This window comes from Xiphophorus maculatus, chromosome 11 (assembly GCF_002775205.1).
Source record: "Xiphophorus maculatus strain JP 163 A chromosome 11, X_maculatus-5.0-male, whole genome shotgun sequence".
NCBI classification, from domain to species: domain Eukaryota; kingdom Metazoa; phylum Chordata; class Actinopteri; order Cyprinodontiformes; family Poeciliidae; genus Xiphophorus; species Xiphophorus maculatus.
In genome coordinates this window covers 12,436,944-12,463,343 of record NC_036453.1, presented here as the reverse complement: position 1 = coordinate 12,463,343, position 26,400 = coordinate 12,436,944, and the positions used below count along the sequence as shown (strand labels likewise).

The 26,400-nt window shown below is 39.4% G+C and overlaps 1 protein-coding gene and 1 long non-coding RNA gene across 2 annotated transcripts in view; one reads left to right on the top strand and one right to left on the bottom strand.

Annotated features, from left to right (window-relative positions):
* LOC102236861 (F-BAR and double SH3 domains protein 2-like) overlaps window positions 1-26,110 on the bottom strand; it is a 43,650-nt gene extending 17,540 nt beyond the window's left edge. The window contains exons 1-9 of the mRNA XM_023342092.1: window positions 25,869-26,110; window positions 21,831-21,928; window positions 17,958-18,003; window positions 8,027-8,103; window positions 6,852-6,996; window positions 3,717-3,850; window positions 2,369-2,423; window positions 2,151-2,279; window positions 1,935-2,057 (exon numbers count right to left, since the gene is read on the bottom strand). Coding sequence (XP_023197860.1) covers window positions 1,935-2,057; window positions 2,151-2,279; window positions 2,369-2,423; window positions 3,717-3,850; window positions 6,852-6,996; window positions 8,027-8,103; window positions 17,958-18,003; window positions 21,831-21,928; window positions 25,869-25,889 — 828 coding nt within the window. The 5' untranslated portion in view covers window positions 25,890-26,110. The remainder of the gene's footprint in view (window positions 1-1,934; window positions 2,058-2,150; window positions 2,280-2,368; window positions 2,424-3,716; window positions 3,851-6,851; window positions 6,997-8,026; window positions 8,104-17,957; window positions 18,004-21,830; window positions 21,929-25,868) is intronic.
* LOC111610034 lies at window positions 18,010-21,481 on the top strand. Its single transcript, XR_002753464.1, has 3 exons — window positions 18,010-18,863; window positions 20,105-20,166; window positions 20,369-21,481. It is a non-coding gene; the product is annotated as an uncharacterized LOC111610034 (long non-coding RNA).
* Window positions 26,111-26,400: the final 290 nt, after the last annotated feature.

Sequence of the window (26,400 nt, the reverse complement as noted above, 5' to 3'; positions counted from 1 at the left end):
GGAGGTGTCAAAACTGGGACCAAATAGAAACAAAACTGCATTAAATATTTGTGGTCCTAAAGAGGAACAAATTAGAGTCAACAGACAGATTTAGTCATTACAGCTAGAAACTATTAATCAGGCCTGAAATCACATTTCAGGCCTCTTAGGGTTCCTTCCAACCTAGGGTTCACTAACGGTGGAGTGAACCTTAAGAGTCATATAAAAACAGTTACAAAGTCAACCTTCTATCACCTGAAGAATGTTTCCAGGATTAAAGAACTAATGACCCAGAAAGATCTAGAGAAACTCGGCCATGCGTTTATGTTTAGTTGATTTGATTACTGCAGCAGAATTCAGCTTTTATGCTCCTCTAATCTGGAGCAAACATCCAGAAAACCGCAAAACTGCTGAAACAATGAGTTACTTTAAATCAAAGCTAAAAATCTTTGATTAATAAGAACTGAAACATTAATGATTCCCCTCTAGACTTTACCACTTTCCATCACGTTCCTAAGTTATACCAGCACATGATGTTTTGTCTGATGTTTCGAACTACCTTGTTGCTGAATTGTGTTCTACATATAAACGTCCCTTGCTCTCCTGCTCCGATGATTTGCTCATACTGTGGTGAGAAGAAACAAAAATCCCTCTCTGGGTCCAGAGACGCAAGCTGACCCGAACAAACGTGAGCGGCTTTGGAGCCGCTGTAACTGAGCAAAGGCGAGTAACTCAAACCGCTTCAGTTAATCAGGAGAACCTGAATCAGCCGCGTTCAGCTCAGGTTCATTAAACTGATTTGACGTTTGCACATTTTGATCTATTTAACGAAAACTCTTCACAATTTACCACTGAATTCATTTAAGTTACTATGACTCTAAGATGATTGAAGTTGGGTTTGTTTCACTGTCGGTCATAAAAGCATCAAAAATTCACTTTAACATAGAAAAAAACACTGTGAATCAAAACTGTGAAGTAAAAATAGAGAAACTTTGTGTTTTTTTCCTTGTTAAGATGTAAAATCAATATAGAAATGAAAGTGGGATTTTTTTTTTGTTGAGAAAATGTGTTCTATGGCCACATTATTTTTCTTTTAATACTCACTGTCTTAATACTCCACCACCTAAACCAGAACAACCTCAGATTCAGTTTAAAATCTAAGAGGCCTTTAAGAAAAAAACATAAAAGTAAAACAGAGTTTGTTTGAATTTTGAATAATTGCAGATTCTGCCAACAACAAACCAACAAAACAAAACAATAAGTTGGACAAAGACAATTTTTGATTTGGCAAGTCAAAGTTTCTAATGATAAATAAATGTAAAAAGTCATTTATGCCATTTTAAATTCTATCTTTTAGAACACCATAAAAGCGGTAAAGGTATTTTCTTTTCTGCATATGAATCCAATCTGAAAAATAAAGTCAAATTCAATGTTTTCCAGACTTTAAATCAAATACATAAACGTAAACACTGGCTCATTAATATTACACTGGCTCAGTATTAGAATCTGTTAAACAATCTTCACCTGGGTGCAATAAAGGCTCATCTAGTGGTTACAATCAGCTCTCTTTCCTGCAGCTGTTGCCCTCCATAACTACAGTGAAATGTGCCCAGGTGTCTGACCTTTGACTGTTTTTCTAAGCTCACCCAATATTTCAACCACGAAGCTGCAACACTTTAGATAAGGCGGCTTTGTTGAGAGTTAAACTTCAACTTATTATGTCAGAACTGAAGAACTTTATGCATTAATTTATTTAAAGATAAATATTAAGTGATGTTGCCCTGCGACAGACTGGCGACCTGTCCAGTGTGACCCCGCCTCTCCTCCGGCACGTTAGCTGGAGATAGACGCCAGCACCCCTGCCGACCCCGCTAGGGGACAAGGGTGTACAGAAAATGGATGGATGGATTAAGTGATGCTCTGTTTGATTCCAGGAGTGGGCAGAATGAACTCACCCCGGCTGAGCTATTCAGCAGCTGGGTGAAGGAGTCGTGCACCGCCTGCTGCGTCTCCAGCTCAGTGTGACAAAGCGAGACCAGGTAATCTTTAACCTGCTCGTAGATTCGACCGTCTAGCACCTGAAAGGCGGGAGGAAAACAGAAAGTGTTGCTATCTCTGGGGGACATGAGGACCCGCAGTCGTTTAGATCCGGTTTGGACCGGCGGCCGCACCTTGATGCAGTCCAGGAGGTCTGCGCTGTAGTAGCGCCGCAGGTGAGCGTTGGAGGCCGCCAGGGTGAGAAGATAGTCATTTCTGGCATGAGTTGCTTTGGAGTTGCATTCACTCCTCTTTGCTTTCAGCTGAAATAAAACCAGCAAAAACCCAGTTAGCAGAATCAAACATCGTCTAGATAACAAGCAGGAGCTTTTTTAAGGTGTCAATATCCGACCTTTACACTGGCCCTCTGGAGACTGGAGCGCGACTGGAAGAGACTTAGCTTTGATCTGAAAAACATACAAATCAGATGTTGAAACTTGCAATAGAAATACTTGTTTTACAGTGAAAATGTGGTTTAAATTAAAACAATTGAGCAGAATTTCTAACAGCCAGTTGAAGCTAAAGTACAGCTAAGTGATTATTAAGAAATGCTGAGCAAAGTTGCTTTTATTTTTGACTCCTAAAAACTCAGGATGCATATGGAGATAAATAAACAGGAATAATAAAACCTTTCAAACTGAAAAGTTGCTCAGAACTTTATTTTCAAATCTTTTTCTATTATTTTTGTTTATTTTCAGCCACAAAAACACAAATGGTCCCGCATATATTAAGTAAATATAAAAAACCAATTGATATATTTGGCACATTTTGGCAATTTTGCAAGCAACAAAAAAAAAATGCTTGTATCATTTTTTTAGTTTACTTTTTTTTTTTTTTAGTTTCAAAACAATTTTTTTAAACAATCTCTATGACCCCGATTTACTTCCATAGTGGCACAAATTATCAGTATTGCCATTTGTGTCGGCCGATGCTGGTCTTCTATTTTTAGAACATATTGGTACTAATATTAACCGATTAACTGATCCATCTTGTTGCTGTTTGTAGACGTGAGGGATTTGTGGGGCGTTTACCTGACACAGAGACGCAACGAGAATATTCACTAAAATTGAAAAAAAACATCTTGATTGCTACATATTTGTGTCACAGAGGTTAAAAAACTGGAAAGCTATTTTTTTAAGAAACATTTTTCCTCATTATTTGTGTGGAAAGAGACTGTTCTGAGATAAATTAAGAATTTACGTGACACGTTTACTCACAGCGTCCCAAAAGAAATTACTGTTGGTACAAGAACAAGCGATTCTCCAGCAGTTAATCCCTCCTGAAAGCATTTCTTTATGAAGTCAAGCCGCAGCTTTTTAGAAACGTTCCCGATGGGCAGAAAAATGTCAGAAATGCAGTGAGTCACGGCGCCAGCTGCTTATGTTGTGCCAGGATGAAGAGCAGAGGGGCAGCTTCCTGGACTCCTCTGAGACATTTTGTCTGTTTGAAACCCATAAAAAAGCAGATTTTATATCCGCAGATCTGGCGTCTTTGGGATAAAAGAGCACAAGTTCTGGCGTGTCCAGCCAGGGAGTGAATCAGTCGCTGGGAAGTGTGAATGAAATGGGAATTTTATGAGAATTCTGCACCGTGATGTTCTAGCTTTGAGCATTTTGCAGCTCTACAGCCCAACAGGAAGTGATTTTAACCAACACTTCGCTCTGTGAGCCTTCAAATACGCTGGTTTGGATCTGTCGTACTTGGCCTCGAGCTCGGTCTTCTCCCGGACGGCCTGCGCCATGGTCTCAGCCTCCTGGTACTTCTTCCTGCTCTTGCTCAGCTCCTTCACCGAGTCCTGCAGCTCCGCCTGGATCACTGTCAGCTGCTCGATGCACTGCGGGGCCAAACACAGACACACACACACACACACACACACACACACACACACACACACACACACACACACACACACACACACACACACACACACACACACACACACACACACACACACACACCACATTCATGCAAAGGATTTATCCACCTGGAAAAGCATGCAAATGCTCTTTATCAAAATGCACAGAAAACAGCTGAATATGTGTGACATGCAGGAAACATGGAGACATCTCCCGTCGCAGAGGGCAAACAAGAGCAGCTTTGTGAGGTGTGAGCAGTGAAACAGAGAGCAGCTCTTCTAATGTTTCTGAGCAAAAGGATCAGGAAGCAACCTGAAGCCTTTCACAATCTGTCACATTGCAACTAATCCCATGACAAATTAAAGCAAGCTTAATAATTTCCATTTGCATAATTGAACATTTTTATCTTTTCTCTCTGTCTACCGAAAAAAAACTTAATTGTTCATCAGAATTTAAAGTTTATTGATCTTTGAGAATGTGTTCTTGCATCATCATGATATTACCAATGTATTACTTCAAAATGGTCTCAAATAACAATATCATCTTTTATCACAATAACGTCTGGGACGATTTATTGTCCAGAACTTTTTTTTTTTTTATCATGACAGGCAATTCCAAACTTTAAAACATTTTATGACAGTTTTATCTAAGAGACCGACACAAAGTAAAAGAGAGAAAAAAAAATGTAATAATAAAATAACACAATTCAGAATCTGAAAAGTGTGGCCTGCATTTGAGTTCAGCTCCCCTGAGTGGATGTTTTTCCAGGTGCAGCTTCTTTGGAGTATTTCTCCATCAGCTTTATCTAACTTCCAAGATAACAGTTAAATATTATTAAATATTAAATATTATTTTAGCAAGCAAATTAAAGCAGTTTTTATCTGTATACAGCCAAGTTACACCAATCAGTCCCTCCAGTTTTTTTACGATTCTGCAATTGTGGAAATTCATGCAAAATCAACAGATTCTGACATTTTTTTGCACTAATGCATAATTGTGAGTTTGTTGTATTTTTTAAAGCAAAAATGGTAAAAAAAAAAAACAAACAAAAAAAACAACAACAACAACAAAACAAGTTTAAGTGATGCTAACTCACAACTGTAAGTGGCAGTATTTCTCATTTCCACTGCCTCAGCCTTATTTAATGTAAAGTTATAGTCCTGATCAAAATGGAGAGGGATAAAAACATTTTCCATCATATTAAGTGTACTGCAAAATTTCTTACAAATATTCCTAAATTAGCTCCATAAATTCTGTGATTTTGATTGCAAAAAAACAAAAACAAAAAAAAAAGTCACAAAAGAAACTGAAAATACTGGAGGGACTGATTTCTATCTCATACTGATCATATTTTCAAATGTTTAAATATTTATTGATACTCTCACTGGATACAAATATCAGTACGGTTTTAGTGGGTTTTAAACGTTATTGTGGCAACAATAAATTAATATTCTTAGAAATGTATCACGATAAATGATAAACAATACAATACATGCCCACTCCTATTGCAAAGTTAAGTTTATTTTAAGTCATGTTAATATAAACAACATTTTTGTTACTTGATTGTGGAAAATACATAGTAAAGCCCCTTTAAGGCACCTCAGAGGTTGCCATGGAGATGAAAGGTTTTCTCAAACATGCATGAAGTAATCAAAGCAACACTCCAGGTATGTTTTTGATAATGCAACTGGTTTGTATCTGCTTCTCAAAGCTGCAGGTCACGACAGATTATTTTACACAACCTAAGCTGTGTTTTAGTGACTCTAATTAACACCTCTTTAATCTTCTTTTTCCACTGTTTTTATTAGCCGCGGTTGCTCCCAAACGATCGCGTGTCTTTCAGTAAACTGCTGAAACCTCCCTCTTTAAATGTCAGTGTAGCACATCATCAAGCATAATGGGTAGAATTAGGCTGGTTCGGACATCTGGGACACATACTTTAAAAACCGGGGTCACAGTTTCAACTTCATCTCAGTTCTGCTCTGATGAAAGAAGCAGATCCCAGAACGGAAACAGCTTTGTGATTCTGTGGGTGTGATCTTCAGTGAGAAAATTGCCTTTTGTGGTTGGTTGAAAAGGGAAGGACAGCAATTGCTGTGAAATGTTTCTCTTACTACATCTTCCGTTATCAAGTGTGACACAGAGTGAGATCACCAAGAGTCTTTAAATGCAAATATCGCCACAGATTAAGTGAAAATGTAAACTTTGTTTAAAGTTTACCCCAAAATAATCTTAACAGATCCTGGATTGCAGCATTAAAAAAGCTTCAGTTATTACAGCTACAAACTTGTGATCAGGGCTTAAATCTCAAAGCTGAACATTCAGAGCCACATAAAGACAATTACAAAGTCGGCCTTCTATCACCTAAAGAACATTTCCAGGATTAAAGGACTAATGTTCCAGAAAGATCTAGAGAAACTCAGCCATTTGTTTATCTTTAGTTTTAAAATCCTTCCACTGGCTCCCTGCAGCTCAGAGAACAGAGATTAAAATAATTTTGGTAGTTCATAAATCACTGAACGGCTTAGCACCAAAAGAGCTGTTGTTATATCAACCTCCCAGACCTCTCTGGGCTTCTGCATCTGCATCCTCAGAACCAAACATGGAGAAGCAGCATTCGGTTTCTACCCACCACAAATCTGGAACAAACTTCCTTAAAGCTGCAAAACAGCCGAAACACTGCGTTTCTTTAAATCAAGGCTAAAAACCCAGCTGTTTAGAGCTGCTTTTGATTAATAATAACTGGAACATAGATCAATATATTTGATGTGTATTTGCTGAATCACTTTGACGACGACATTTGACAAAATGTAATGTTTATTGCATGTTTCATAATTGGTGACTGTATGATGCTTTTATGAGACAAAGCTCTTAAAACTACCTTGTTCCTGAAATGTGTTACAAATAAACTTGACTTGACTTTAAAAAAGCCAGAGGTGAGTGAAACCGCAGCAGAGTTGTGTAATTAACCTGAATTACCTTCCTGAGCTGCTGCTCTTTCTGCAGCCGCGCCGTCTTGGCTGCGTCTGCGACCTGGAGCTTGTAGTTATCGCAGGCGCTGAGTCTGGACTGCGTGGCCTGGACGGTGCCCTCCAGGTACGCTCTCCACACACAGAACATGTTCCTGAGGAGAAAGAAGGACAAACATGCAGGAAACAATGATTTATGGTTCCAAGCAACTGGTTTATGTAATTTCTTTGCAGTTAGAGAAAAGCATACAGGGTAACTTTCTGTCCAAGTAACAGGAAGGTTAAAAAATAAGCAGGAAAACACATAAATCTAAACTACCAAAATCAATATAATTGAAAACCTTGTACATAGATATATAAGCTATGATGATTCTGGCTTACAATCAATTAAATCCAATATTATTTTTCTTTGGGAAATTTGAATATTACACAAGAACAAAAAAGTGGTTTTAATACATAAGTGTGAAGAGCATCAAGAGTAAGTACTTGGTTACTGCATCAGTAATAGATTATTCTGCTGATTAATTGAATTAAAAAAAAATTCATTAAGAACTTAAGCATTTTTTTTTTTTTTATTACAGAATTTGAACTGAGAAAAGCTAAACTGGCCACTTGAGTTCTGGATAGAACATATTTACAGACAAGTTTGTTTGTTTTTTATCTTAAATGCAAAATGTTCATATTATCTGTGCAGAAACAAAAATTTGAGTCATCAAAAATAATAAACTCTTGAAATATACGAGTAGGAAGCCATTTAGATACAATCTCAGAGACAAACTTCTAAGTTATTCCCTCTTTCTGAAAGATGATGTAAAATAAAACCATCCCATTTACAGGAATAGGTTTTATTGGTGCTAAGTAGAAATTTTGTGCTTTGAGGAACAATTTAAAGCAAAATATTTTAAATCTTTTAAGGAAATAAATGTAGAGTACTAAAATTCACAAACATAAAGCTAAGCTTCTATAACAGTAGTAAGCGTACTGATAAAGTCAAACGTCCTTGAGCGGCACATTACTTCTCATCAGGAAGAAAGGAATATAAACAGCAAAAAAAAAACCAAACACCTGCTCATAAACGTTTGTGCAATAAGTTGAGGTGCGAAACAAAAAAATAGAAGCACTTCTATCTTAAGTTATGACAGACAGAAGCAAACAATCACAGAAAGCACAGTAAACTGAACCAACCTGTGATCTGCTGGATTTTCTGCAACGCTCTCCGGCCATTCCTTCTTCAGATACTGATTCGCCAACTTCTGGAGAGCCTGAAAAAATGAAAGAAAGAGAAAAAACAAAGATGTTGAGAATAAATGTAACCATATTAAACTTAACCACCAATTTAACCCTTTCAAACTCAAGCTTAATTGTAGTTGTCAGCTCTAAAGTTGCATAATCATAATCAAAAGTAGCGTCGTTTACTAACAAAAATGTCCTTTCATGGAAAGACGGGAAGAATAAGACAAATTTTTATAACGGTTGTTAATTGAAGCAGCTTTGGTGTGGAGCGTTGTGACGCATAATGTTGGAATCTGTGGAGTCTCAGCTTTTGTTTAATGTGTTTTATCTGTTCAGCATAAAGTGTGGTAGCAGCGGAGCCAGAAATGTGACAAGTGGGATCGGCACAGAGGTTATTTATTATAATCATTCATTTCGGTTTACGCAATCCATGTTTGTGGCATTTAAAAATAGATTACCAGGGTTAACACAGAAGCAGAGTTGTGAGGGCTTTGTGAGGGCAGGGTTTCAGAAGCACCAGGAGTTTTTAAAGAGACAGAGTCCCAATTTCAAGGACATAAATCAGGAAAGAAAATTTCTCTTAAGTCATATTTGATATATTCAAAGTTTTTTTAACAACTGAAGGTAACATATTAATTTGATTATGCTATAAAATGGCACTATGTGCCTCAAAAATATACATCCTGTCCCTTTAAATCACTACGATTAGATTAGATTAGCTTAGCTTCCTAGCTTTTTCCTAAATAAAAAATACCAAGACTTATTCAAAATATATATAGTGGCCACATGGACGCGTAAAGTGATATGCAAAATGCTCACAAATAAGAGCAGCAAAGGCATACAACACCTTTTAAATTCAACATTTGAGCATTTTGAATCGATTCTTTATAGAATACATTTTTTTCTGCACCTCCAGTAAATACAACCAAAACAAACGTGCTAACCTAGGGCTAGCGGGAAAAATGGATCGTGTTTTTTTTTTTACCAAAGACAAGAGAGAAATTCTCCAACTGCTAAAATCTGATGCCAACAAATATGTAAAAAAAATATTTTTTTATAAAAGTTACATACTCCAAAAGAACAAAAATCTGCTCTTCCAAAATAGTTCTCAGGGGATCCATTTGTTTTGGTAAAGTGCCAGAGCTTTCACCAAAAATAAATCTATGCAGCAGTCTGAGGCTTCGCTGTTCAAACAGACAGAACTGACAAAAGCACAATGCGTTTACTTCACTTCTGGCTCCAAATAGAAGCAAGTTTTCTATTTAATTTGACTTTTTCTTCTTCTTTTCTTCAACTATTTTAAGGCCCAACAAGCGCTCATCTGGCTTCCTTTACCTCTAAAAGACAGGGCCGGTTTATGCGGTCCTGAGGCCGGCGAGGCAGCAGCCATGAACTCATTGATCTGGGCAATCCGGGTGCCAAAGCTTCGAAGTTGCTACAGACGCCATCACTGTGGCCTCAGATAGAGGGACAATCACGGACTGAGCCGGACTAATGGGCGCCCTGAATGGCAGAGGAAGAGCCACACAGAGGAGGGCTTCTTAACCGGAGCGTGTGATACGAATAGCAATGGCTGACAGCCGAAGCTGCCTGCAGGTGTAAGAGACGGAGGAAAATAAGAGACGGGTCTGAAAGGAGGAGAGCTGCTAAAGGGAGCAAACTGTTCCAGAGACGGTCTGACCCACTTCGATTCAAACACTGAATAAACAATCAGACATAACCAACACATCAGACTACTTCACACTAGAAAAACAGCCAGCTCGTCCCTGAAGGAGACCTAATGATCATTTTTATGAATTAATAAAGAGTGTATCTAGTTGCTCTGAAACTGTTCTGCCTAAACTGGGGATCTGATGTCCAAACTTTTTGTCACTATTATCATGTCAAACTTTTACCAAGAAAATAAAAGAAAACTAAATTCAAGCAAAGTAGTTCGGAATTTTTGTCTGTTTGCTTTTTTGTAGGGAAAGGAAATTTATAAATCATAGATACAAAACTTACAAGGGATTACAAGGGAAACAACAAAAACAATATACATCTATTTTTTGAATTTTTTGGAGCTTGATCGAACAAATTTATTCTCAGTTATAAAACCAGGACTTGGGTCACTTTCTTTAAAAATGCTTGATATATTTAGATGAGTTCAATAAACAAAATAATGTTTTACTTCCTTCTGTTGTGAAACAAATCACTGAATCTAGAAAGCAGGCGGCAGGAAGCAAAGAGAAACCGAACAGAAGAAATGCCCTGTGAAAGACGGTGAAGGGAAGGTAAACTCATTAACTACACACACAGCACAGCAGAACCACGGGCTCATCTCCTCCGTGCTACGCTGCATTGATGCAGTAATTCATGGAGCCCCACCCACATATTGAGAGCAAATACTCTAAACTATGCCAATACACTGTGCATCAGCCCCACATTTATTAAAAATATTTTTTTGGTCTTATGTATTTATATTTTTAATTAGCTTTAAGCCACAATCATCAAAACTAAGGAATAAACATCTTGTGTGGAATGGTTCTAAATGTAATTGCTGATATATTTATTTTTAATGACGTTCACGTTTGATTTTATGTCTTTTGCTGCTTTTTCTTTAATCTGTATGGGACTGCAGATAATAATATATGTTATATGAAAACAAATCGATTAACATCTGATTTATTTTTACCTTTCAAAACTGAAATAATGAAAAAAAAAACAAATTTATAAATTGTCATGGAAGTGATCAGTCTTATGTTCATGCAGTAATTCATGCAAAAGGCCCCTGTCGTGATAAAAAAACTTTGCTGGATGATAAATTGTCCCAGAAGTTACTGCAATACACAATAATATTGGTAACACATTCTCAAAAATCAATACATTTTAAGTTCTAATGAACCTTTAACATTGGAACTGAAAGACATTTTAAATATCCCCCAAATTTTTTTTTAAATCCAACAGAAACAACAAATAAAATGAATTATGAAGTCTCCGTAAACCAAATTTGTCCATCAAAAAAGAGCTTGTTGAGACCAAAGCACCAGACTGAAGACTTTTATCATCCAAAAATGATAAATCATGCAAGTGGAAATTATTGGGCTCATGAGATTGATTGGTTTATTTTGACAGGTCTAGTAATGAGTCTTTATAATATTTAAAAAATATGGTATTAAATGCATGCACTTTTGATGTTAAATTTAATTATACAGATGCACACAAAATAAAAGAAAGAAAAAAAAATCAACATTAACCCTCTATGGCATGACTTTTTATTTTTGTGGGGAAGAAATATTTTCCTGCATTCTTTGGGAGCTTGGTGGTCCCTAATTACATGTCAATCATAAAATCGGACTCTGACACCTCCTGGAACCAGATTTGGGTTTGTTGCCTCAGGGTAACATTGGTCTAGAACACCAAGATTGTCTACACTGATTATGAGAAATGAAATACAAATCAAACAAAAACTATATTCATAAAAGAACTATTTTTTGGACAAAAATATGTCAAAAATCATGCCCCCCAAAAAATAAAATAAAGGAGCAATGTGAGGTACAGCTATGTGGTTTGTTGCCTGAGGGCAACGCCATGCCATAGAGGGTTAAGATGTGGGTTGTTTGGTTGAAAACTACAAACATGGCCCCACTCTTTACAGCTCTGGAGCACAGGGCCGTGCAGAGACCTTTGGAGGGTCAGGGGCTCAAATTTAAAAAAGGGGCACATTGAACAAAAACTCTGTACAACAACATAGCAACGACCCATATTAATCAAGAATCTAATTGGTTCCTACTGTATCATTGCCATCATGTGGGGAAATGCAAAGCAAATCTAGTCTATATTTTCCCCAACAGGTATAAAGTTTCTGTTTCTGCTGCTGACAGTCCTGGAGATCTGAGCTGATCTGAGACTGTAGCTGTTAAACAGACCAGAGGAGAGAAGGTCAAAGGTTATGAAGTTATGAAATAAGCTAATTTGCTGCCATTTTACTAATTAAGCCCTAATAATATCCATTTAACCTCTAGAACAACCTGGCTGCAGACTGATTTATAGATCAAAGAAGCTCAAAGGGGTTAACTCTATATAATAGTTTGATGTTAGTACACTGAAAAAAATGAACTTAGGGGGTTATCACATCAACAAAAGAAAATCATGTACTTTTAACTAAATAATTTCATGTTTCAAACAAAAACGTGATACAATCATGTTGGATAAACAAGAAATTCAACAACTTAACGTTTATGAAATTTAATCATGTTGAGATAACATGATTCATTATAGTGAGACTGATATTGTGCTGAAGACGATGAGTGAGATCACGGGATATCACACAAGACCACGCGAGACAATTGTTTTTTGTCTCAACTTGAAAAACATGTATTCAATTTGAGATAACGTGATTCAATTTAGTCAGATTGATCTCACTCCGAAGAGGATCTAGCAAGATCAGGGGATCACGCGAGATTATGGAAGAACACGCAACATAACTGGGAAAACTTCAAAGCGGTTTTATGTACACATTAAACTATAGATATTTGTTTTTCTCTGCAGGGCACTATTGGCATTTAAGAACTGCACTGTAACAAATCGGGTGGTACCAGGTGGTACCAGGTGGTACCGGGGCTTTGATCTGCATTGTGACTCGTGGTGACAGTCGGTACCGTGTCTTATATCAGGATGTCTGATATAAATCAGATATTCTTTCTATCTGTCGGTGGACCGACTCAAGCTGCCTGTAGTGAACCGGGCTTTTAGCAGAATGATGAAGTTAAAGTCAGAAGTTTCTCTGCAGCTGAAACATTTCTGTGTTTATGGGCGAGGCGGGTTTTGTCCCGCTATAGCGAGGACGATTATAAAAATATAAATAGAAACAGTTTTTCTAACGTCAGACCTACGTTTTTATTCACAAACCAGTGTATGAAAAAATATTCTTGCCCATAATTTGATAGAGGACACAGATCCGCCTCCTCCTCACCATGGACCCGGAGTCTGAACAACATGGAGGCTCTGAGAGTCATTATTAGACTGAGGGCAGCCAGACTAGTTTATTTTTACTAAATTATTATATTTAGCTAAATATTATTGCTGAGGGGCACAAACAGGCCTTCTGACATACAGATTAAAAATAAAAATTAAAAAACTCAAAAAGGGCACTAGGGGCATCAAGGATAAAAAGGGCAGGGGCTGAAGCCCCCCTCACCCCCCCTCTGAACGTGCCTGCCTTTTTGTGTGTTTGCTTCAAGTTTTTATCTAAATAAACTCTAATTCTTCATCTTATTATTTGACCAATATTTTGAGGGGTAAAAATACACTTAAAGTCCAACAAAAAGATTCATAGAAAATAATAATACCAGTAATAGTAATACTGTTAATCTCTTCATGTTAAATAAAAAATATTACTTAATATTTAAGTATTTAGTCATTATTTCAGCTTGACTCATTCAGAACTGTTCTGATTGTTTCCATAGCAACGATCAGAAGCAAGACCTCCCCCAGAAGTCCAGTGAGCTCACTGATGAGGTCATAGATGACATCATGTACATCACAATAGATCAAAGAAGTTCTAAAGATTTAATGTGTTGCGCTCCAACATTGAGCCCAAACAGTTTTCAGAGACCAGAAGCCAACATGAAGATCAGTGATCATTTCAGAGCTTTTTTGGACAACTTTCATTTTCACCGTGAGACAACTGAGGACAGCGAGGACGGATTAAACCCCATAAAGATGACCCAGAACATGAGACGCTTTGAGAAAGACATGAGACCTGTGGAACACTTTTTTAGAAACCTGTCTGCTTTGTCCAGCTGGCGCTCTGTGCACATGACTGCCTGTTTTTTCTTCATCTACATGTGCACAGTGTGGCATGGCTGGACCTTTTCTTTCGTCGTGCTCTTCATGATTCTCCAGCTTTCTGTAAATTATTTAATTTCCAAAGGCTGGAGGATCGAGTGGAGCATCATACCCGACATGGGTGAGCCAGTGGAACATCTACAAGAGAACCTAAATATGGTTCAGATGTTCCACTGGGTTGCCAAAACTGCTCAGAAAACCCAGAAGCTTTTTGGAAACACGGCCGACATGCTTGAGAAGATAAAAAACCTCTGCATGTGGGCTCGGCCAGAGCTCACTGTTAAGATCTATGTGATACTGTGGCTGTTTTTTATCTTCTCATGCATGTTACCATTCCAGCTGCTGGGTTTTATCCTAGGTGTTTCTGTAGGGATCAAGATTTTTATCATCGACTTGATCTTTGAAAGGTTCCCAAAGCTGCGGCAGCAGTTTGACGTCCCCTACAACCTCTGGGCTGATTTACCCACTGACCTGCAGCTGAGGGACCCCAGAAACACCTTGCTGAGCAGGTGGATGGCCAAAGCAAAGGCCCGATGGAGCACGGCCCGAAGGAGCATTTCCAATGCTCTTCTCGGTGCCAGAAGGAGGCGCGTTTTCCCTCCACGCTCCCGCTTCATCGGGACCTTGCATGCATGGCGACGTCGGGTATGGCGACGATAGCGGACCAAAGTGTGTCCCAGGTCTCGCAGGATGACGGGAGCAACTGCTTTTGGAAAAGCGTTTCATGTTCAAGGAACCACCAACGGATGTCTGTGGGAAAAGGTAAGAAATGAAGTCACACCTGACGTTACGGTTTCTCCAGCCCCTCCTCTTGACCATGATTAAGGAACTTTTGGAGAGGAGCTAAAAATAGCAAATTCGGAAGATGAAAAAATCCCAGAACCAAATTATTATTGACCATTTCGAGGCTGGAGAAATCTGACTGGGACTGAACATGTGTCCTGATGTGTTCAGTTAAATGAAATTATGGGATTAAAAGGTAAAAAGATTTGACAGGTTTCCTGTTTGCAGGTTTCTCTCCGGGTGCTCCGGCTTCCTGCCACAGTCTGAAATTAAGACTGTTTAGTTAATTGGCCTCTAAATTGTGCTCAGGTGTGATTAAAACACTTCTTTTCTTTTCCTTGACTAAACCGTTTGCCTGGGTCTGAATTCCTGCCTGGGTTCTTCTGTCTTTATGGGGTTTGCATTTCCTCCTAGTGCATTAGTGGGTTCTCTCCGGCTTCCTCCCAGAGTCCAAAGAAATGATTGTTGATTTATTTGGCTTGTCTAGTTGACCTTTGCCCCATGTCTTCTTCCCTCTCTTTAGCAAATGTCAAACATACATTTTTGTGATTACATTTCATAAATATCAAAAAGTAGTTTCCTGTTTGCAGGTTTCTCTCCGGGTACTCCGGCTTCCTGCCACAGTCTAAAATCACGACTGTTTAGTTAACTGGTCTCTGAATTCTGCTACGGTGTGATTGAAACATTTCTTTTATTTTCTGAAATGTTTCCCTGGGTCATCTTGCTGTGGATTGCCACATGACTGCCCCTTGCTGTGGCAATCCATCTGCTCAGGAAGGTGTTTCTGGTTCAGCTGCAGGTCGGTGGGTAAATTAGCCCAGAAGGTGTAGGGGGCGTCAAACCGCTGCCGCAGCTTCGAGAACCCAGCCTGGGCTCTTCTGTCTTCATGGAGATTGAATGTTCTCCAAGTGGGGCCAAAACTATCCATCCATCCACCAAGGGGGCAACTTCGTTGGCGCAGGAGCCGAATCCCTGGAGATCCCTGGATCCGGCGGACAATGTCGGCACAGGGGCCAGACCACCTGGAGGCGTCGAGGGAGACCTGGGACCACCTGGAGGCGACGAGGGAGCCCTGGGACCACCTGGAGGCGTCGAGGGAGCCCTGGGACCACCTGGAGTCGTCGAGGGAGCCCTGGGACCACCTGGAGTCGTCGAGGGAGCCCTGGGACCACCTGGAGGTGACGAGGGAGCCCTGGGACCACCTGGAATCGTCGAGGGAATCCTGGGACCACATGGAGGCGACGAGGGAGCTCTGGGACCACCTGGAGTCGTCGAGGGAGCCCTGGGACCACCTGGAGGCGACGAGGGAATCCTGGGACCACATGGAGGCGTCGAGGGAGCTCTGGGACTGTGGCTGGCCTTTATCTTCTCATGCGTGTTTCCATTCCAGCTGCTGGCCTTTATCATAGGTGTTTTTGTAGGTGTCTCATAGGTGAGAGACAGTGAGAGGCGTCGGGCAGGAGTGGGCATACTTGTTGCTCCCCATCTCGGCGCCTGTATGTTGGGGTTTACCCCGGTGAACAAGATGGTAGCTTCCCTCCGCCTACGGGTGGGGCGGCGGGTCCTGACTGTTGTTTGTGCTTACAGGCCGAACGACGGTTCAGATTACCCACTCCTCTTGGAGTCCTTAGAAGAGGTACTGGAGAGTGTCCCTCCTGGGGACTTCCTTGTTCTGCTGGGGGACTTCAACGTTCACGTGGGCATTGACAGTGAGACCCGGAGGGGTGTAGTTGGGAGGAACTTGTGCTTTACATCACAAGTCATAGAAATAAACAACAAAGATATTTATCATTTTTAATCTGTTCTTCAGGTTCAAAATGTTTTTCTATCCGTTTATCTTCGCAATTTCATGGAGTTTCTGTAGAAATGTGATTATAAACGCTAACATTAGCATTAGCTGCTACATGTTTAGCATTGAGGCTATTTTAGGCTAGCATAGCTTTCTGACAGGCTAACTGCTTTTAGCACAACTTGAACACACTGGTGTCTCCCAGCATCCAATCAGATCGTTGGCTTTTTGCTGCGGTTCTAATTATTGCTACAATATTTTCTCTGATGTTTATTTCATGAACTCTAATTGGGCCGAATCTTCCTTTAACACTTGAGGTTCTGCAATAAGTTCTATTTACAGTCGTGAACCTCCAGCCCAGATCCTGTCAGCAGCAGCTTTAACCTGCCTGGTAGAAACGTTAAGGAGAAGCAGAGCGAACAGAGAGCAGGTGGTACCAGGTGGTACCAGGTGGTACCAGGTGGTACCAGGTGGTACCGGGGCTTTGATCTGCATTGTGACTCGTGGTGACAGTCGGTACCGTGTCTTATATCAGGATGTCTGATATGAATCAGATATTCTTTCTATCTGTCGGTGGACCGACTCAAGCTGCCTGTAGTGAACCGGGCTTTTAGCAGAATGATGAAGTTAAAGTCAGAAGTTTCTCTGCAGCTGAAACATTTCTGTGTTTATGGGCGAGGCGGGTTTTGTCCCGCTATAGCGAGGACGATTATAAAAATATAAATAGAAACAGTTTTTCTAACGTCAGACCTACGTTTTTATTCACAAACCAGTGTATGAAAAAATATTCTTGCCCATAATTTGATAGAGGACACAGATCCGCCTCCTCCTCACCATGGACCCGGAGTCTGAACAACATGGAGGCTCTGAGAGTCATTATTAGACTGAGGGCAGCCAGACTAGTTTATTTTACTAAATTATTATATTTAGTTAAATATTATTGCTGAGGGGCACAAACAGGCCTTCTGACATACAGATTAAAAATAAAAAATATATATATAATTTTTTAAACTCAAAAAGGGCACTAGGGGCATCAAGGATAAAAGGGGCAGGGGCTGAAACCCCCCAGCCCCCCTTTCTGCACGTGCCTGCTGGAACAGATTCCTCACTGGGCTGAAAACCAGAGCCAACTGGGACACAGAGGAATTTCCAAATATCCCAACCGTGTTTTCAGGAAGAGGGGGGCAAAAAACAAACAACCATAAAAAAACAAAATCAACAAGACGGCAAGGAGGAAGTCAGATACCCGACCAGCAGTGGAAGCTGGGATGTTTTTTTCTGAGGCTTGTCGACTTTCATGGCTTATCTGGCCACAAGTGAATCAAAACCGATTTGTTTAAATGCCACATCCTCGGCCCAGTGTGTCTCGAGGGCGTGAAGAAGCATTTATTTTTAGCGTCCCAAATGACAAGGCGCTCCAGCGGTGGCGTTAACGAGCGTCGGCAGTGAGGCTAAAAGGACAACAACGCGGACAATTTCATTTACCTGGGCGTAGTCCCGCTCTACCGCTGCCCTCTTCTGACTGAAGGTCCTGCAGAAACGAAAGAGAAACTTCAGTGATGATCCAGAACAATTAAGTGTCAGACACCACATCAAACAGAGCGCTGCTGCTGGTCTTTTAAATGTGACTTTGGTGCCTTAAATTTATAGATCCTATGCAGCTTGGTGAAAGAAAACTGTATTGTTTTGCACTTGAGGTGCAACAAAACCAGTTTAACATCACATATAATATTTAGGTCATTGTTATAACACAATGGCTGCCTGAGATAATAAACCACCACACCTTGGAGTCATAGTGTAAACTCTTAGAAACTTTCAGTGCATAAAATGGACTTTGAAGTGAAGAATGTAAAAATACTCTGTGGGATAAAAGCAGGTGTAGTTATGGCTTCAGAAGAGGGAGGAGCTTATTTTAGCCAGTTGTGCAAAGGAACAGTGACTGTTACAATAAATTTTATATATTTAAGAGGATACACAATTAGTTATAAAACAAACTATGAGAAATATTAATATCAGATGTAAAACCAGCACTAAATATACGAAAAACTGTAACCTGCTTAGGGTTATAAGCTTAAATAAAATACTGTCACACAGAGATCACGGTGTTGTTTACGCTGCGATGCATCCTGGGTAGATGAGGCTTATTAGGTTCTACGAAACCAGCTCCTTTCAGCCAGAACAGTCATTTTCATGCAAAGAGTAATGTTCAGCCAATTTCATTTAGATCAGAGTGAGTTGAAGCAGAAGGAAATGTAGAAATGACAAGAGGAGATGAAGATGAGGAGGATGAAACGGATGAAGAAGAAAGAAAAGGCTGCTGTGTGTAAATGCCAAACCAGAAGGAGAGTGTACTCTGCAAGGAGCTGCAGTTTGTAACTCAAGCTGTTCACGGTAAGAATCTGGACCAAAACATTTTCTCAAATATATTAGAATGGTTGTTAAGAAGACTTAAATATGCTTTACCATCATTCATTAGCTCCCACTTAGTTAGATTTCCCATTAGTTACTGCTAATGGTGTTAGCTCCTGCTAATGGTGCTAGCTCCTGCTAATGGTGCTAGCTCCTGCTAATGGTGCTAGCTCCTGCTAATGGTGCTAGCTCCTGCTAATGGTGCTAGCTCCTGCTAATGGTGCTAGCTCCGTTAGATCGCAACCCGACCATGTTTGTAATTCAACAGATATCTCGTGTAGAACGGCACATGAAAACTTTCAGGCAGTTTGCCTCAATCCAGATGTTTTGTTGACTTCCTTGACTTCTTGACTTTTGTCTATAGACTTTAATCCACTGTAACCTACCCGAGTCATCGGCCCAGAATGCATTGCACGGGTGAAAAGATGGAGACCTCCGCAGGCGCAATATATAACAAAGCTCTACAATTTCTGAACTATTTATGAGTTTTTACATATCACAAACAACAACTTTTAGGTTATTTGGAAATTTACAACATATTTGGGCCAATATGCTCAGCTAATCTTGGGTCTGTTCAAGACTTTCATGGTTATTTACCTCTAACATGCAGACATCAGATTCTGCTGTTGAATATTTGCAAAGCGATGAAGGTTTAAAGCTTGGTATCTTAAAACCAACGAAAAACGTATGCCTCGTTTCCACTAACCGTAGGTAACGGGTCGCTGCGTCATTTTGTCTGTTTCCATTGTAAAAACGGTGCAGGAAGCCTCCCTGTGAAGCACCGCGCAGTGGTTTACTCAGCTGTACTACATGTATATTGTGGAGTCAGAAATATTTACTCTACCGCAGCCAAAATGAACATTTATTTGTGGTTTCTCTCCACAACTTAAAATGATCATGCAGCAGGACCAAAACAGAGCTGTGAAAGGACGGATTTCAAATATAATTCAATATTATACCGGTATTTTTCAGAAAATCCGATTTTTATGGGTTTCTGTTTGCATGCAGATATTTCCAGAGCTGCAATTCTAACAGTTCTCTCGTTTTGGCATTTAGTTTGTAACAGTGTTTTCCTACTTTAATTTCCTTTCACAACCACCACAATTTATCGTCAGATGGTTAATTGGTCCAGCAGGTTCCACCAACATTACAAACAGATCAGACGACGACGCGCTGCGAAACCCGGTGGCTTTAAAACCTTTTCTGGTTTGTTTATAACGCAGATATAAACAGGATGATGACAACTCGAGCGAGGCCTGTGAAAACATCTAAGAAAAGAAGCGAGGTCAGTGCCCTGGGAAAAACTCCCGCAGCAAAATCATCATTAAGTCATTAAACATGTCGAGACTCGGCCGCCTGCTCCACCCTGACTCTAAACAATCTGCTGTACTTCCTGGGAGCTTCCGCCTCTTCCTCTCCGCCGCGTTTCCATCGCTCCCTCTCTCTCTCTCCCCTCCTCCATCGCTTCCTGCCATTTTCCCATGCAGAGCTTCTGCTGACAGCCACGAGCAGCTTCCAGTTTGCTGAATCACTTCAGCGGAGAGAGGAACGTCGTTTCCGATCGAGTGAAGCTGCAGAACCTCCCGTGGCGAACGAGTCGGGGCGGCGGGAACATCTGGCAGCTCTCTGTGACCTTGACTTCCAGCTGCTGAGAGGGCCGGAGGGCCGGAGCGCCAGCACCCGACCACAGACAGGAAGCGTGGAGCCAGAGATCGGCAGCTTAGCACAAAACATCACTGCAACCTTTTGGCTTTTTTCAGCCTGAAAAGGGCTCAACGTGAAGCTTCCTGTGTGGGTTTACAGGTCCTGACGTTATCCAGCCTGATCCGTTTGATTTATACATTTCAGACACAAAACATTTGATCTCTACTGAGTTTTCACATTTTATCACGTTAAAAGTTGCAGATGAAACCCTGTTAGACACTTTAAAGTGGAAATGCAACGATCTGATATTAATATCTGTATTTGTCCTGATATCGAATATAATTCTAGATCAGGTATCGGTGACAATGTTCCCAATCCATAAGGGCAGATCTATTCAGTCTAATTCTTTACTTTGTGCTCTGAGCATAAAAAATAAAAAGACATTATTTATTTTACATTATATTTAGGATTCCTAATTGCATTTCCTGAACCTTTAGAATGAAGGTTTGCTACAGTTTGTTTTTGTCAGATTCTTTATTATTTATTTTTCATAAATAATGTCAGTGTAATTCCTCCTAACTGCACTGACTGAACAGATTCAAGTTGTGTAAGTTGTGTTGTTTTACATGCTTGGCCAAACTTGTGAAGATCCAGGTGTATTTAGGTGAGCTGTACTGGTACAAAGTTATCAAATAAACTTGTAAGTTAGTAAATCTATGTCTATTTAGAAAACAAAACCATTTTAAGTCAACTCAGCGCTGTTCTTCTGTATCGGATTGTATCACTAAACCTAACATATCAGTATTGGAAGTGAAAAACGTGGATGGAGATCCCTGGTTTTCACATTAAAAGTTTGAAACCCGTGGTGCCGTAGTGGTTAGCGTGACCCATGTTTGGAGGCCTTGAGTCCTTGACGCGGCCGTCGCGGGTTCGACTCCCGGACCCGACGACATTTGCCGCATGTCTTCCCCCCTTTTCCTGTCAGCCTACTTTCAAAAAATAAGAGACACTAGAGGTCACAAAAAAAAAAAAAGTTTGAAACCCTATTAGATACTTTAAAGGTCTGGTGGTTTATCCAGACTTTGAAGTTTGGATCAATTTTATACATAGTTTGCAAACATGAAAAAAAAAAAAAAAAAAAAAAAACTACCTCAGACTGTAAAAACGTCTTGGTTCCTTGCAGATTTACTCATTTTGTTGTTTTCTTCCACTTAAATGCTTCAGATGCTCAAACAAATTTGTTTTTAGGACAAAGATAAATCCGATTTTGACTTGTAACTTAATTATCCAAACCCCAGTGCTTACCTCAGGTCTTCCAGCAGGTCACATTCTGTCTGGTGTTTTATCTGTAAGTGGCTCATCTGCTCGGCCTGCGTGTGCTTCAGCTCCTGGGTCAGCCTTACCTGGCAGGGAAACCAAACCAAACCAGCTGTGACATGAAGTGGCTAACAAACCCAGAACTTTAGGAGTTCTGGGTTTCATGGCAGGTTTCCATTGCACTCCTGAAGCTAAAGCGCTAAAAACGCTGCGATTCAACAGCAAACTGAGTCGGGTTGAATTAAACGAGAGGCAGCCGCAAAGCTGAGTTCAAAATTCTTCATACAACCAACAGACTTGTATCTGAAATGATTTTTATTCAAACACGAAGCTATTTTTATGTTGAGAAATGAGACCAGCATCTCTCAAAAGACGAGTCAATGCCAAGGATTTTACTAATATTTGATCAAAAATTTGAAATCCGTCACCTTCCACTTAATTTGATAAACTTTAACCTGCAACGTTTTAAAGAGATTAGGCCTCTGACCAACAGAGGCAGACACATCTTACCTCAACTGCATGATTTTATCACACATTAAGAACTGTTCCACAACATGACTGTTTGAAATAAAATCCAATAAACAGATTTAGAAAACATGTTAATAAAGCACTTAATAGGAGGCCACAGTTATATAACATGTACCTAATAGTTCAGTTTAGAGCATGGCTGGTTAATAATCAGACAATTATAAATACAGAGCAGCATTCTGCACTGACATGTTCTTTTTGTTGGCAGGTCTCTGCGCCATCACCCTAAACTTCAGCTGCCGTCCACAGATTCCAGTCAAATCATGACTATAAACCAAAATCTGCCAGGATTAGAGCTGCAGCTAACCATTATTAGCAATCGATCAATCGATTATTCTAACAAAATCGGATTAAGACATTGACACATTTTGCAGATTTTTCATTTAATCACTTAAGCATTTTATACAATATTAGTAAAACATTAAAATGCAACTAAAAAAAACAAATCAGTTGTTTTTGCAGAATTTGAACACAGCGAAGCTAAAGCTACGAGCTACTTTAGGAGTTCTGGGCAAAACATATTTAAAGACAAAGAAGGGTTTTTTTTATCTTCAATGTAAAATGTACGTATTTTGTGCAGTTTTTCTTAATATCTGGATGATCTTATTTAACGATTATTCGTTCACTAAATCAGTTGACGATTATTTCAATACTTGATTGATCTGATGAATTGTTTCAGCCCTCGTCAGGAGTCTGAATAATTCTGGCCTCACTTGTTTCACGCAGCCAGTCTAGAAGCAAACAGAAGAATCACATGGAAATAATACAACATTCAGAGCTGCTTCAAATGGAAACAAAACTCAAATATTTGTGACGTCGATACACCAGGATGATGATGTCACTTCCTGTGTAGCTTACCTTCGCAGAAATTCTTGCAACTTATCAAAGATTTAGAGCTGCAAGAGCAAACGGACAAGTAATTTCTCTTAAAGGCATTAAAACAAAATGTTTTAAGTGGAGTCGGGCAGACTGCAGCCTGTTGGTTGGTTGATGGTATTTCACATAAAAGGGACTTGAGTGCACATGTTCGCTGTGACGGGGCTCTAAAGGTTCTACGAGTGAAAAATGACCAAAACAGAGAAAACTGTAAGAAATTGAGCTGCAGCTTCTCTCACAGAGGAAGCTTTGGATCACAAAATGAGAAAATGACATAATCATACTCATTTACAGCTCATCTATTGCCCTGAACTTTTCATACGATCTCAAACTGAAAGAAACATATTAAAGTATTAAGTTTTGAAAAACTGAAAATAACAGGGGTTCTGAGTTTTGATGCATTTAATACACAGGGGGGGGAAAAAATGATTGAAAATCTCACCGTGAAACCTGCATTCAGCTGGGCTTCAAATGAAGCTACTTTTACTGGAATGGAGCAGAAGCTATATTCCAGTAATGTTGGGAGCAAGTAAATATCATCATTTAAAAAAATAATCAGAGGTATTTTGCCTTTTAAGAAACATCACGAACGTTGCTGGACAGTTTAAAGTAGGGATATAAAATATATCTGCATCAACATTGTTATCGGACAATGTTAATATTAGTATTAGTTTTTGTCTTATTCTTTATTATTTAAAGATTTTTAGTATTGGTCCAATACGTGAAACTGGACCGATATCAACAACCGATGTTTATTTCAATTTTTTTTTTTTTTTTGCCATTTGTGTTTTAGGAGAGGGTCGAGTTTCTCATTTATCAAATGTGTTTCCATCTCCCCTTTAGTGCGCCATGTCTTTTTCAGAAAAGCCAGAAACCAGCTCAAACAAGCACACAACCTTTTTTTTTTTTTTTTTGCGAAATTGAGTATGTTTTTTTTTTTTTTCAAAGTGCATTTCCTATCAACCTCTTCTAGTGCGATACTTCAAAATACGCACAAAGGAAAAAAGCTATGCAAGCAGTGTGATTGCTTTTTTTGCTTTGGAAAGTTTAGGGATATATATATATATATATATATATATATATATATATATATATATATATATATAAATATTGGATATTCGTCATTATGGCAGTATTAATATCAGCCCAAATTGTCATATCGGTGCAAAAACAAGGGAAAACTGCAGCGCATTAAGTGTTTTTAATATTGGATAAGTGTTAGATTAACACTCATCCGTGTTAATTTAACATTGATACAAATCTAGTGGTTAATAATTCCAACAATTACACAAAGTTAAAAAGTGAAGCAGTACTAACTATCAGCGCTGATCAGGACAGAGTGTGTCTGTCTGACTGGAAGTGACACAAATATTACAGAGAGTTCAGACCAGGTGTGATTAGAAGTGTTATCAACAGCAGCTCTGAGGTTAAATATTCACTATTATATATTTGCAGCAACTGCTGAAGAAAAGAGTCTGATAGAATATGCTTTGATTACACATTTGCACATAAAAGGTGAGCAGTGGTGCGCAAATAATCGACTATTTTCCCCTGAATGGCTCAAGTCGTTACGTTAAATGCTGAAAATTCTGATTTATATCCTCCGCTTTTCATCCAAATGTGATTTTTCAGCCTTTCAAATCAGAAAAAAAAACCCAACAAGCTTATCTGCAAGGAATTTTATTTTAAGATCTTTAGTAAATACAAACAATTACGCAAATGTTTCCCATACAAAGCTGCACACTGACTATTACTACAGCTACAGTTTAACCGCATGCACAACTATAACCAGCATATCCTCTGTCAATATGTCTGTTTGAGACGTTTTTAACAACTTTTTGGTCATCAGACGTTAAAGTCCAAATACAAAAAAATACTGTCAGGTTTGCTATAAATAAGTGTAGATTTATGAGCCTTCAGTGAACTGAAACATATTTACTAAGAGGACTGGGACAAAAATGGCCTGTGCTGTTATTGAAATATGACACTATGTCCACATACTTCCACAGAGACTGATGTCTGCAGGGATTTGTGTTTTTAAGGCTTAACTTAATGATAAAACATGCACTGCAATGCTTCCCGGAGGATAGTTTAGACTTTAAATAGCTTATAACCCCTCCATCCTTTTGGAAATAACAGAAATATCCCAAAAAGTTGATAAATTTAACATACTACAGGTTATAAATATGCCAAACTTTACAGGCAAAAACTAACAGAGCACCTCAGTTATTATAACTCAAAAATAGTTTCTAACTCGCATGCAGCTTGGAGGGAAATAGTTGAAGAACCGTTTTTCAGTTTCAGAGCGAACGAACCACGTTTGATGAGCGCTAAAAAAACAACAAAAAAAAACAAGGGGAAACTGCAGCGCATCAAGTGTTTTTAATAACTTTTCTTCCTTTTTACTCACTTAAACAAACAACCGCAGTGGTTTTGACGGGGAAAGCAACAGTTTATGTGTTTTATGACGTTCAAAAGTGTTAGTCCGCCGTGTGAACCAGGCGAGTAGCAACAAAGCGTACATTTCCAACCATTAAATATGCAGCACTACGTCGAAGTAAAGCTAGCTTAGGAGGCTACAGCCGCGGAAAAAAGGAGAGAGAGGAAAAAAAGAAATCTCACCTTTCTCGGTGGGGGTTGCATCCTTGGTTCTGGACATAAAACTGATCCAACAAGTCCAAAAGTTTACCCAGAAAAGTTCGTACGAATGGCTTTCGGGGCAAGATGGAAAGCGGACGGACGGAGTTCCAGCCCGGGTCAAGCAGCCATAGCGGGTCCAGTGAGCAGCGAAGTTGAGTCCCGTTGAAAACACTGTGGCCCCGGGGAACAGAAAACCGTGCGTCAATCCGCCGCACACGTTCACTATCCACTCCCGGTTGACGCCACAAAATAAACGCCAAGGTCCGTTGTATTATAAAACTCTACTTCCGCAAAGGGTTTTTCAGAGTAAAGTTAGGTTTGGACGTTTTAATTATTGAACAATGGTGCCGTAGGAATCAGTCGCAAAGAGATCTACTTCGGTTTCTTATTTTACTGTAAACTTGTTTTATTTTACTGCTTAATTATTTTACATTTGACGGAACTTTAGTTACCTGAATAAATAAGGGCTGCTGCGCATATTATACTGTTGAACCGTTAGTTAATATAAAAACTA